General features: G+C 37.4%; 1 protein-coding gene across 2 annotated transcripts in view; it reads left to right on the top strand.

Annotated features, from left to right (window-relative positions):
• Positions 1-13195, top strand: part of AATF (apoptosis antagonizing transcription factor) — a 103625-nt gene that overhangs the window by 70011 nt on the left and 20419 nt on the right. For both annotated transcript variants that reach the window (XM_037069818.1, XM_037069819.1), the window contains exons 9-11: positions 580-647; positions 2491-2571; positions 9897-9968. In XM_037069818.1, the coding sequence (XP_036925713.1) occupies positions 580-647; positions 2491-2571; positions 9897-9968 (221 nt within the window). The remainder of the gene's footprint in view (positions 1-579; positions 648-2490; positions 2572-9896; positions 9969-13195) is intronic.

Here is a 13195-nt window from a genome sequence, read left to right as displayed (position 1 = left end):
CGTGAATGTGTCAGTGATAAGGTTAAATCACTTAATAGTCAGCAGGGTAGAGTACTGGCTGTGGAAAGCAAGAAAATGAAGTCCACATTTTTAATTGTATATAATAAAGGCTTTTGCCTGAGGAAGACCTTCCTGACTGCTGGAGGTTATAGGTCAGAAGTTAACCACGTACCATTATCCTATTGGTGAGAGGCTGATGCATCTTCCCTTTTGCCACACAGCCCTTCCCACCTGACCTTTTAAAGATTCTCCATTGATATCGATGAGGTGGACAAAACTAATCATAAAAACAATGAAGGGGATGTTGCAGATTCATTGATCCATTTGAAATGAACTGCAGTACAATAAGTCTTCCAAATGGACTTCTATTCTCAGCTATTGCTGTAGCCACCTTTTTAAAGATATATAAATATGAAGGGGTTAATGGGAATTCAGTCATGCTCTTGTCACTGGGTTGTTCCTTATTGATTGTAATTTTAGAGATGTTGCTATGCCATTCAGAATTCCTACTGTGCCTTTTTAAAGTTAATTGGTGCTGGGAGAGAATAAATAAATCAGCTGCTTTCCTTTTTCCCATAGCTACTTCGAGAACTCATAGAACGGAAGACCAGCTCATTGGATCCCAATGATCAGGTGGCCATGGGAAGGTAATTTAGACGAGGCTTCGTATCTGTAAGCGGTCGATGTCATAGTTTCTCCCTTTGATTCTCCTTCCAAAGCAGTGATTGGCCCTAACATTATAAAAGTTGAGTAAGGTTATAAGAGCTAGAAAGACAAAGTGATGGAAACACTAATTGTTTATCCTGTATTGCCTTAAGTGCAGTTCGAATAAGAGATTGTAAAACACTTATATGTGCATTGTGCCGGGATTTGTTTTTCAAAATCCTTCTTATGCTCTGTGCTCTCTTGTTTGGGTTGTGATTGTGTCTGTATCCATCTCTGACCAGAGGGTGAAAAGCAGCCCCAAATGTGTGCTCTCAGCTGTCTGATGTGGCACTGTGCACAACAGGTTCCCGCACATAGTCAGGTCTGCTTTGTCAGAGTCTGCCCTAATTTAGACCTCCACCCCTTCTGTAAAAGCTGCAGCACAATTAGAAATGGAACGTGGAAGCATTACCCAGATGTCAGGGTAGAATGTAAAGTAGCAAAGGTAGGCTCTTGTGTGTATGCTTCATCCTGTGGTTAGAAAATAAAAAGGGCATTTAGAGTACTACCTAATGAATAGTGTACATTTAAATAGCCACGAGCCATAATTTGCAAAAGCATGAAAGGAAATAAAAGCTGCAAATGCCAGAATGGGATTCTGTGCAGAGAAGCATTTGGAGAATGCGATGAAAAATTTGTGTTGACGAAATAATTTTATTTGAGTAAAACATTATTTGAATTTTAGGATAGGATGTTGTTGGTATTTTGTGTCTCTCTGGAATGTTATAGAGAGCTCTCTATAAATTTAATGTGTTTGCTATAAATTTAATGTGATAGAGCAAATTGTATTTAAGTGGTGATTATATTGTACATTTATCTCACTTTACAATAAAATAGATTATGGTAATTAAGATTATATTAAGATTAGGGTAATTGGATTTCCATAGATTTTTTTCTGATGTTGCGTTTTCATTGTATAAATCAGGTAAGATGACCGGCTGCTACTGTTTCTCCCTCTTGTTCATTTTTCACATTTGTTCATAGGAGCAATTTATGAAGATTTTCTTAGCTCAGTATCTTTTATTTCAAAAATTAATTTCTTTTAATCTAAAATGACTAGAATATGTGAATCTTGTTTGGATCTTGACTCAAACAAACCAACTGCAAAATTGAGACAATCAGGAAATTTGAAGACTGACCAACTATGTGATAGTGAAGAATTACTGTTACCTTTTTTAGGTGTGACAGTGGTACTGATGTGACATTGAAGGGGGGGAGGAGAGCCCTTACCTTATAGCAACACATTCTGAAATATGACAGATTAAATAAAATATAAATAAAATGACTGTAAAACTGGTATCAGTAGTGGATAATTATTTTAAAATTAGCAAATATTGGAAAGCACAAGAAAAAGCAGTTGGATATTAACAGAGGCTAAATTAGATGTAAAGAATTCATATGTTTAAACCACACAGCATTTGCAATATTAGTAATAGAATTTGCTGCACAGCTAAAACATTAGAAGCAAACCCAAGCAGCTGTACTCAGTTTGATGGGTTTTTCTACAGACTGGTAGATTTAGTGCTTGTCACAGCAATTCCAAATACTAAGGAGCATTGTTAACCAAATTTGCTGTAGAATTTCCCAGCTGCCATTTGTTTTTTCACCATTGCACAAATCCTCTTCAATTGATTAAGTCGATTTGGCCCCAGATTATCTTGAGGAACTTGATGTAGGTTGATGATTTCTTTCTGCAGGGTTGTTAGTGGGAAAAATTCCAGTTTGTCATTATGTGTAACTATTTCCCTTAGTCATGATGCATAACATAGCTTGTGAATTTCCTAGGCAGTGGCTTGCAATCCAGAAGTTACGAAGCAAAATCCACAAGAAAGTAGATAGGAAAGCCAGCAAAGGAAGGAAACTTCGGTGAGTTACTTTTTAGAAAAAATTTTAACATGTTATGTTAATATCTCTCTTGCCTTGCATTTTATCTATTATAATGTCATTTTCTATCTTTTCTGATGATTCTGTTTTTAAGGATCAGAAAAATAACTGGAACAATATTTGAGACTTTTGTGACCCAGTTTTTCTTACCGTAAAATGGGAATATGCTTTTAGGGTTTGTGTTTTGTTGTTGTTGTTGTTCCACTGTTGTAAATGGGTAGGTTATTTACATTGCATTTCTCTGGAAGAGAAATAATAAGTAAACAAGACAAGATAGTTGAAAGTGTCTTAGCTTTAAAAAGTGATTTCTATAGTCCTGGCTGGTGTGGCTCAGCGGATTGAGTGCCAACCTGCGAACCTGGTCAGGGCACATGCCTGGGTTGCTGGCCAGGTTCCCAGTAGGGGGTGAGTGTGAGGCAACCACACACTGATGTTTTTCTCCCTCTCTTTTTCCTTCCTTTCCCACTCTCTAAAAATAAATGAATAAATCTTAAAAAAATTTTAAAAAGTGGTTTCTATATAACAGTATAAAAACTTTATTTCGGAGTCTTATTTAGAATGGGAGTATATCGGTTCACTTTTGTGGTGCTGTATGTGTGCACAGTATGCTAAAAAGATATAAAGATTTCAGAGGATGTTAACATTGTGCTTAAATGAGATGAGAAAACCCAGAAATTTCTGTCTGTAGGAAAACTCTCAACTCTGTGATCACTTTAAGAAGTCTTATAAATATGCAGATAAAAAAGGTGTGAGAATAGAAGCGACATTTCTATGCTTTCAGACTTAGTTTCTTTGTAACTATATATATTACTTAATATTATTCACTCTAAGCCTCCTTATCACAGAAACTACTTGTGGTTCAGGTGCACGTTGAAAAAAATTTTAAACTCATTGTGTTAGGCAGGTAGCTAATCCCCCACATCCTTATTAGAGCCTGCTTGTCATTAAATTCCCTTCGGACAAATGCGGATCCATCTCATTTTTTTTTTTCCATCTCATTTTTAAATATCTTCAGAGAAGCAGATTTCACAACTACTTCAATGAACCTTCTTGAGTATTTAACAAAACTCATCAGCAAATGCTTCTCTTTCTTAAACTTTGTGAAGTTAATTTTTTTCAGTTGTTGAAATTTTCAAATCTTCATACTTCTCCAGGTTCATCGTAGTGTAGTGGTTAAGAGCATGTGCTCGAGAGCCAGACTGCCAGTCTGAATCCCAGCTTTGACATTGACTGGTAGTTACTTTGGGCAAGAACCTTAAACTCTTTGTGTAGTGTCGTCACCTGTAAAATAGGGATGATAGTAGCACAGGCTGGTAGGGTTGCTGTGACGATTAAGAGAGTGAGTGTATGTGCAGCTCTTAGAACAGTACGTAGAGAACACTACGTAAGTATTTGTTGCCATTATTACCTTCGTTATTATTCCACTGCTATTCCCAGACTGGGTCTGTCTCCTGCTCTGGTGTTCATTTTCCAGCTTGTTCACATGCAGGCCTCTTTGTGCCTGTCTCTTCTACACCCACCACCCCTGGACTTTATAATTGGCCAAACTTGTTTTTTAATTTTGAGATCAGGTTTTTTCCCCCTCTAATACAGTGCTTTAAAAATTATCGCTTATGAAGCAATGTGTGTTCTCTAGAGGGAGCAGCCCAGGATTTCAAGTTAGAAGACTTGAATTCAAATCCTGGCCCTGTCTGGCTATATAATTTTGTTATTATTTTTTTTATTCTCTGGGCCTCACTTTTCTCATTTATTAAGTGGAGATAATAATTCCTACTTTACAGATTTGGTTTGAGGATTAAAATAATGTGTAAATGTCTGGTACATAGTAAGCATTTGAAAGTGTTAGTGACTTTGGTTTTGCCTGTGTTTATCTATTGGGGTCACTGTTGGAAATGTATGCCCTTCAGAAGAACTGAGAGAAGAAAAATGTCTTCTCTACATATTGTACTGGTACAAATTTTAAACCTATTGGGACAAGTAGCTACAGCTGTGTGCCCCTTGAGAGCAAGAATCATACTCCTTTACCCTTTAAGATTAAAGTTCCAACCTTATTATCTACTACAGTGCCTTGCAGACATTAGTCAGCCAGAAAATGTTGTGGGGTGATTACGACAGTAAAACGAACATGCTCATCAGGTAATGAGAGGTGGCCATGAGTCCAAATATAACATAGATTATGAAATCTGGACGAGGGCTGGGGAGGGGACCATGACAAATAACTTAGGAGAACTACAGGTCTGTTGTTTCTCAAATCAAAATAAATTTATCAGAGTTGTTATTTATCACCTTAAAATTAAAAAAAAAATTCAAGATTTTCTTTTAATAGTAACTGCTTTTGTTTTATATTTATTTACTACACCTCATTAAACTCTTTGGTTAGGTGTATGTGTCATTGCATTTATACACTTCTGTTTCTGTTTTAGTTTTAAGAGTTTTTATGTTTATTTTTAGAGAGAGGGGAAGGGAAGGAGAAAGAGAGGGAGAGAAACATGGAGGTGAGAGAGAAATGTTGATCGGTTGCCTCTTGTGTGTGCCCAACTGGGGACCAAACCCGCAACCCAGGCATGTGCCCTGACCTGGAATCAAACCCACAACCTTTTGGTATACAGGTGATGCTCCATCCAGCTAAGCCACAGTGGCCAGACTGTACTTCTGTTTCTGTAGCATTTTAATAGTAACTGAGATTTTAAATACCCATAAATCCAGAGGCATCTGAAATTTTGTTCTGGCAACAGGCAAGTAAGAGATAGACATTCTACTTAAATAGGGCTAAATACTAAAATATAAGAAGTGCCCTGGCTGATGTGGCTCAGTGGATTAGTGCCAGCCTACAAACCAAAGAGTTGCAGGTTCCATTCCCAGTCTAAGGCACATGCCTGGGTTGCAGGCCAGGTCCCCAGTGGGAGGTATGCAAGAGGTAAACACCACACATTGATGTTTCTCTCCTTCTCTTTCTCTCTCCCTTCCCCTCTCTCTAAAAATAAATAAATAAAATCTTTAAAAATAGTATTATAATTTATGGTTTAGTTAATAGTATTATACTGATATTAATGTCCTGAGTATGATAAGTACACTATATTTAGGTAAATTTTTAACCTTAGAAGAAGTTGGATGAGGTTAAACATGAATATCTGTACTATGTTTGCAACTTTTCTGTCAGTATAAGATTATTGCAAAATAAAAAGTAAAAAGAAAAGTAATGAATAAGATCATGTTTTGTTTTTCAGTTTTGTCATCCGTATTCACCTGGCTCTTTGTGATCATAAAAGTGAAGGATGTGGTCAGGGCCAGAGAATGATCTTTATTAGTAGCAGCAGTGATGACTAGCATTTATAAAACTCTCCCTGTTGGGCCCTGCAGAGACAAGTGCAGGCTGTGATGCTAAACTATCTCGGTTTGAAATCTGTCTCTTCCACTTACCGGCCTTGAGGCCTTGGCAGGTTACTTGATACCTTTGTCCTGCAGTTTCCTCATCTGTAAGGAATGGAGTAAAAGTCGCATCTCACAGGTGGTTATGTAGATTAAATGTGCTAGTTCATGTAAAGTGGTTAAAGGGGGTAACTCACCCAGCATTACAGAGCTAGTTAGTAGCAAACAGGGATGTGAACTAATTGGTCTGATTCCAGAGCTCATGCATCTAACCTCTGGCTGTTGAGTTGTTTCTCTTGGCAGGACCAGTTGGCCTCTGCAGGCACCAAAATGGCATCTGGGCTACATTAGCATTCCAGACTGGAGGAATAAACCAAGTGGCCCAGGCTAGATGAGAATATTATGAATACTTCCTTAAATTAGACCTCAAGAAGAGCTGGCAGAGTATACTGGCTATCATCACTGATACTAGGTTCCACCACCGAGCAGGTTCTGCTCTTTGTGATAGGTTGGGAAGATAAGCTTTCCAGAAATGTTTTAGTAAAATGAACATTACATTGTGGGAATATTAGTTGAAATGATAGTAGGTCAGTGGCCTCAGGCTGGTCAGACTGGGCATGGCAACTTGCTCGTTGGACACTAGAACATAATTTATTAAAAAAGAATATTTTGATGTTTAGGAATAATTATAATTATTGATTTTTGCACACTATTTTATACAGCAATATGTGTAAGTAGATTTCACTGTGATTTAATCAAAACTTATAATGTATATTAATTAAACTTTCAGATCTTTAGTAACGAGATGTCTTACTGTGTTTGTCTAGTGTTCTGCAACAAAATTACATTCATCTTTTCCTAGTGTGGTTGGTAAAAGGTGTTTTAATACTAAAACATGCATTCATCCTCAGCAGAACTGAGACTAGATGAAATGCGTTGCATTACTTACACATTACTAAATTGTCTTTAATCCAATTATTTCTTTTTTTTAAATCCAATTATTTCTTAGCCTGCCTTTATTTCCTCATGTAGTTAATAGTCATTGAATATATTGTATCACAGTGTAAGGCATTCCACAGAGCAATGCCATCCAATAAAAACATGTATTACCTGTGTAATTTTTAATGTTCTAGTAACCACATTGAAAAACTGAAAAGCAGGTAAACAAAATTTTAATGTTTCATTTAACTCAATGTATCAAAAATGTCATTTTAATGAGTTATTATTTTAAAAATTATTAACAACATAGTTCCATTATTGACTATCCCAAGTCATCAAAATCTGGTGTGTATCTTCAAATTATAGAACATCTCAGTTCAGATAAGCCACATTTCAGGTGCTCAATAGCCACAGCTGGCCAGTGGCTAACACAACTGTAGAGTATAGTTAGTTCATAGTCTTTGTCCAGAAAGTGAATTAAACCTGTTTTTGGACCCAGCCAAGAAGAGTATTCATTTTTTAGACGGACACCAAAGTTTGGTGAAACCTAAAAACACAGTGGAACTTTGGTTCTCAAACTTAATTCATTCCAAAAAGCTGTTCACGAAGCGATTTGTTAAAAAACCGAATCTCCTTAGTTTGCCACCCCAGAGAGCAATGACTGGATATAGCATCAGCGTGAAAGGGTTGTCAGGTGGAGAATTGAGATCCAAAGTTCTGTGAGACATCCGAGACATTTTTTCCACAAACAGTTTGGTTGAGAACCAAGCTGTTTGAAAACCAAGACATTCAAAAACAAATGTTTGATGGTATTAAAATTTATCTAACAGTATTTATGTTTTATACTTATATGAAAAGGTTAGGTAAATATTTCTACTCTCACATGTTAACATAACCTTTGGAAGGGCATTTTGACTCAGTTTTTTCATTTTAACTAGGTATGCCTTTCAATTCAGCAACTTAACATCTCACAGTTTATCCCGTAGAATATGTAAACAAACATACAGTGCTTTATGTATAACTATTTTACTTCACTGTTTAACGTGGTTTTTAAAGGGGTGCAGTCTATGTAAATGCCCATCAATAAGAAATGCAATAAATGATAATATATTGGCACAATGGAATATTCTACAACTATGGAAAGAGTAGACCATAACATATGGTGCAGTGGGAAAAGCTTAATATGGAATATTAACTACCTTGCAATCTCATTTTATGTGAAAAATATATTGTCTATACTTATCTTATAAATGGAAAATACTTTGGCCAGACTTAATAGTTTTAACCAACAGTGATTATTTCTGCGAGATAGGACTACAGAGGGCTTTTCAGTTCTCCATACATTCCTGTATTTGGATTCTTTTTATAGGGACTATTATTTTTATAAGTAAGAGATAACAGACTCTTTAAAAAACAAGCATGAGATTTTTATTGTTGCATTTTTTAAAAAGTGAAGAATTGGCCCTGGCTGGTGTGATTCAGTGGCTTGAGCACTGGACTGTGAGGCAAAAGGTCACCGGTTCAATTCCCAGTCAGAGCATGTGCCTGGGTTGCAGGCCTGGTCCTCAGTGTGGGGTGTGCAAGAGGCAACCACACATTGATGTTTCTCTCCCTCTTTTTCTCCCTCCCTTCCCCTCTAAAAATAAATAAGTAAAATCTTTTTAAAAAGTGAAGAATTGGAAGCAATATAAATGTTCAAAATAGGAAAATATATTCCCCTATATATTTTCCTCCTAGAATAATATACAGCTCTTCAGATATTGGTTAGGGGACGGTGCTCACCATGCTGGGTGGAAAAGAGGAGGCAGAGTCCCATGCACGTAATGGGGTCACTGTGCAGAACAAACAGGACTCACCAAACGGTTAACAATTGTTTTTAGGTGGAGAAGTTATGCATATTTTGTGTGTGCTTTGTTGTTTGTTTTCTAAATTTTCTATAATGAATTTATACTTCTCTGTTTCTTTATAATGAAGAAAATCTCGTCACTATTATTCTTGTAAAATTCATTTGTTAAGAAAAAGATTTGGGAGGCTTAGCTGTGGGTGATACAGTAGAGAATCAAATCTTGGTATGTGTAAAAATATTTTTGAAACTGTTAAAACACAGTGTACATGAAAATATTTATCACATATTGTTTTTGTGTGTAGCATTTCACCTGTCCAGTATTTTTTGGTTAAGAATTTCATAATATGCATACCGCCCTGCCGCCTCTTCTATTATAATGAACAGAAAAGGGGACTTTCTTTGAATTCTCTTTGGCATAATTTGGTCTGAATAAGGTCATATATTTGTTCAGCCCCTTTAGCTAGAGAATCTCAAAATATTTTTTTACAAAATGTTATTTTTCTATTGGCAAGAAATGGAGGTGATGTGACTTAAATTTCTATGATATGTTAACTAAAGTTCCAGGGCTCAAACTTATGTACCCACTCAGTTGTGCTCCTTCATTTAAAGATGGGAGACCGAAAGACCCAGTGGAACTAGTGAGTAGAAATGACATGGAATTCTGGAAGCCTTTTCTGACTCAGGGAACCAGTGCCAGTGAGTCATGGTGGTGGTGTTGTGCCACTGCCTGTGGACTGCCAGCAGCTAGCTTTAATGATGCTGAAAAATGGTTACTATTATATGTAGAGGAAGAAATTGGGGTGGTCCCCATTATCTTTCACCTGGGGTAATGTTTAAGGGTTTGTCTTCTGCTCAAGGGTACAAAGTATCTACTTTTGGGGGGGCTGTGATATAAGTGGATCTGTGTTGAACTACTGCTGTTTATTGTGCAGTGTGCAGTTGTACACCGTACATTGTACCAGGCTTTTCTCCTGTAGCGTTAAGGGAAAAGGGTTCTACAGGGTGAAGTGCTATGTGCCCATGACCGTTGCCTATTTGACTCTGGAGCCAAATGTTCCTGTGATATGTTCTCAAGTTTGTTAGCTGATAGACTGTGTTTCCTTTTCTAGTTTAATGGTTACTAATGTGGCTGCCTGTTTCCTGCTTTATTCAGGTTTCATGTCCTTAGCAAGCTGCTGAGCTTCATGGCACCTATTGACCACACCACAATGAATGATGACGCCAGGTGAGTAATAGATTAATTATGTGTCTCAAATAGCTTCATGACAGCCCGATATTGACCTGTTCTGCAGCCTGTCGCCCCCTCCATTTCTTCTTATCAGTTAACCATTTGTCATTGGCATCATAGCGAGGGTCCTTGTCACATCTCTTCACTCCCATAATTACTGTAAGACCAAAACAAAATTTCCATACTTCTCAATGCTGCCTCTGGTGGGTTTTTGTTTGCTTTTGCTGTTTTGTTTTGTTTTTAACTTAAGCCATCCTCGTGGAGTACCTGAGCTCTTCTTGTACCTGGGACTGACAGGTCAGGACGGCGCTCGCACTTGATTTATGTGTGGGGGTTGGTGCGTGTTCCGTCCTTTTCGAACAGCTGTAGAGATGGCGGTGGAGGTGGGCGTGAGGTTGTGTTTGTTCAGGCTGCCGCTGAAGATTGTTTTTTAAAAATATTTTTATAAAAGAAGTGCATGCTGATTTTATAAAGCTGAGATAAAATAAAAACTTACTCATAATTCAGAGATGTCCAATTTAAGAAATAATTCTTCTTGCATTTATTAGTTGGCAAGCGATAATGTAATATTTTTTAAGATTACTTACTTATTTACTATTCATTTATATCAGTGTGGACTTGTGCTTTCCTGTGTTATTCAATGAATTGTACTCTGTTACTGTCATTTCTTATTTGATTTTAAATTGTCCCATATTAATGGAAGTCCCTTCAAGCTGTCCTGTGTCCTTTTGAGATGTTCCAAGTCATTCTTTGAGTACTTCCTTACTTTCTGGCATGACAGAGGTGTTTTAGCCTCAGTTTATACTCTTCATATTCCAGGTCCAAAATCAGTCCTTCTCCAAGTAGCCCTGATTCTTCTTAGTTGACTGTGGCATTTAGAAACCAAAATCTGGGTGCTAAGGGTGCCCATTATTACTAGGAATCATTTTTTCTAGGTTCTTCCAACATACAGAACTAGGAAGTGTGTGTATGCATACATAAGAAATGACTACTTTTAACACCTCAGAATATTTTCTTTTAGTAATTGAGTTCTGTTTTTGTATGTTCTTATTTTGTAATATATAATTAAAATTCTATTCCAGTGTTATGAATTTTCTTCAGTATTTTATATGCTCTGAGCATTATGCCATTAAAAATATTCAAAAATTTGTAATGACTATGTAAGTTTTTAATTAATATTAAAATTACTTAGCCTTTCACTAATAATTGGGCGTTTAAACTTGTTTTAATTATCATTGTTATAAATAATGCTGTGGTGACATTTTTAAACGTAAATTTTTACCAAGTGAACTGATTGGTTATAATGTGGCACTTGGGAGTTTTGCCAGCTTTATACCTCAAAACTGTATTTAACCTTTTTATTTGCATATATTTAGTTTGCTACTAAATTCTATCACATCCCCCCCCNTCCCCCCCCCCCCCCCCCCCCCCCCCCCCGCCGCCTTGCCTGAAAAGTAGTAGATCGCAAGTTTAGGTGAGCACAGCGAGTATTAATTTTGTTTGCTTGTTCAGTGCTGAGTGTAAAACAGCTCATGGACATGAGGATATGCTTATCCTCAGAACTTTGTGACCTCATATTTTCTCTTGCGCTTTGCAAGCGAATGCCTTTGTATCGCTGTTCCCCCCCCTACCATTCATTTCTATATTAGTGTGTTTTTTTTATTTTTTTTAAGATTTTATTTATTTATCTTTAGAGGGGAAGGAGAGAAGAAGAGAAACATGAATGTATGGTTGCCTTTCGTGCCTCCCCTGCTGGGAGTTGGCCTGCAGGGAATTGGCCTGCAACCCAGGCATGTGCCCTGACTGGGAATTGAACCGCGATCCTCTGGTTCGCAGGCCCGCACTCAGTCCACTGAGCTACACCAGCCAGGGCTTAGTGTGTTTTTTAAAACAGTAAAATGAGTACATCCTTAGATGATGTGAAACATTATATCAACGAGAAAGGATAAATAGATGCTTAAACCTAAACCCAGCCCATTCAGTTAATATTATCTCAGGCATGAAGTGAAACCTGGTTTAAATATTGGTGGCATCTTTTGAATACAATAGTACTAGATTATTTAGAAATCAGCATTTTGTCATTCTTAGTTGGGATTTTTAAAAAAATTTACCTAATAATGTCCCAGGGACATTTAGTTTTCCAGAATCTTACTTATTTGCTTATGAAGTTTGAGGCTCTGCTATATGCTGGGCATAAAGATTATTTGAAAATTACTGTATTATTTAGGGTTATGTTGGACTTGGTCTGTATGAGACACAAAGCCTGACTGCAGAGGCAAAAGCAAATGGGAGGTGATGTTTTTGACAGAATAATTCTAGGGGTGGTGGATGATTATAGGCAGTGGTTTTGTCTTCTCAGTGTTGCATCTCTTGGTCTTTTCCTGTGGTCCCAAGGTGGTTGCCACAGCTGCTGCCATCCCAACCTGCATTCGAGGCAGGAAGAAGGGGGAAGGAGTGGCTGGTGTCAGCCATGTCTGCTGTCTTTTATTGTAAAAGTAAAGAAGTTCTCAGAATCCCCTCCAACAAACTTCTTACATCGTATTGGTCAGAACTATGTTCTGTGGCCACTTCAGGCAGAACAGGCCAGGGGGAAGGATTGGGAATGCATTCGTTGGGTAATGGTCCTTGTGGCATTCAGCGTGAGAAAAGGCTGACCGTTGTGGCTCGGTAGCTAATTATCAACATCGTTCTCTAGCTGGTTTAGCTGTTTAACAAGGAAGTTAGTAAAAGTCTTGTACTTGGAGAATTAAATGTTTGTTTTTACCACAGTGCACTCAATTCTCTTTGTGTTTCCTTAGATACAGAGGCCTACATCCACATTGTTGCTCATGCTTCTTGGTCCGCTTATGCTGGATTAACCATGGGCAGAGGAACTAGGTGTTAGTTTTTTCTGCTTCTAGTGTGCACGTCCCGGGCCAGTAGGTATTGTCACTTCACCTTAGGTAAGAAGGAGGCAGTTGTAGCTGGGCCTGTTTTGTTTTTCTTTAAGTAATTCCATAACTGGAAATAACCTAGTACTATACAATTTTCTGTTCCACTTTATAAAACACAGATATCATTGAGGAATGGAAAAATTTCAAAATCGTTAGAATATTAATACCAGTGCATGCTACTTTTCCTCAAGCGACTAGCTCTGGTTTGTTTAACTTACAGATGTGCCATTCTTGGTGTGCATGTATGAATGGAGAATTTTGTTATGATTTCAGGGCAGAGAAGGAATTTGC

This window comes from Sturnira hondurensis, unplaced genomic scaffold (assembly GCF_014824575.4).
Source record: "Sturnira hondurensis isolate 20B ecotype Veracruz unplaced genomic scaffold, ASM1482457v3 Scaffold0018728, whole genome shotgun sequence".
Classification (NCBI taxonomy): Eukaryota; Metazoa; Chordata; class Mammalia; order Chiroptera; family Phyllostomidae; genus Sturnira; species Sturnira hondurensis.
Note: the sequence above shows the minus strand (reverse complement) of the source record. Positions and strands in the feature narration are given on the sequence as shown.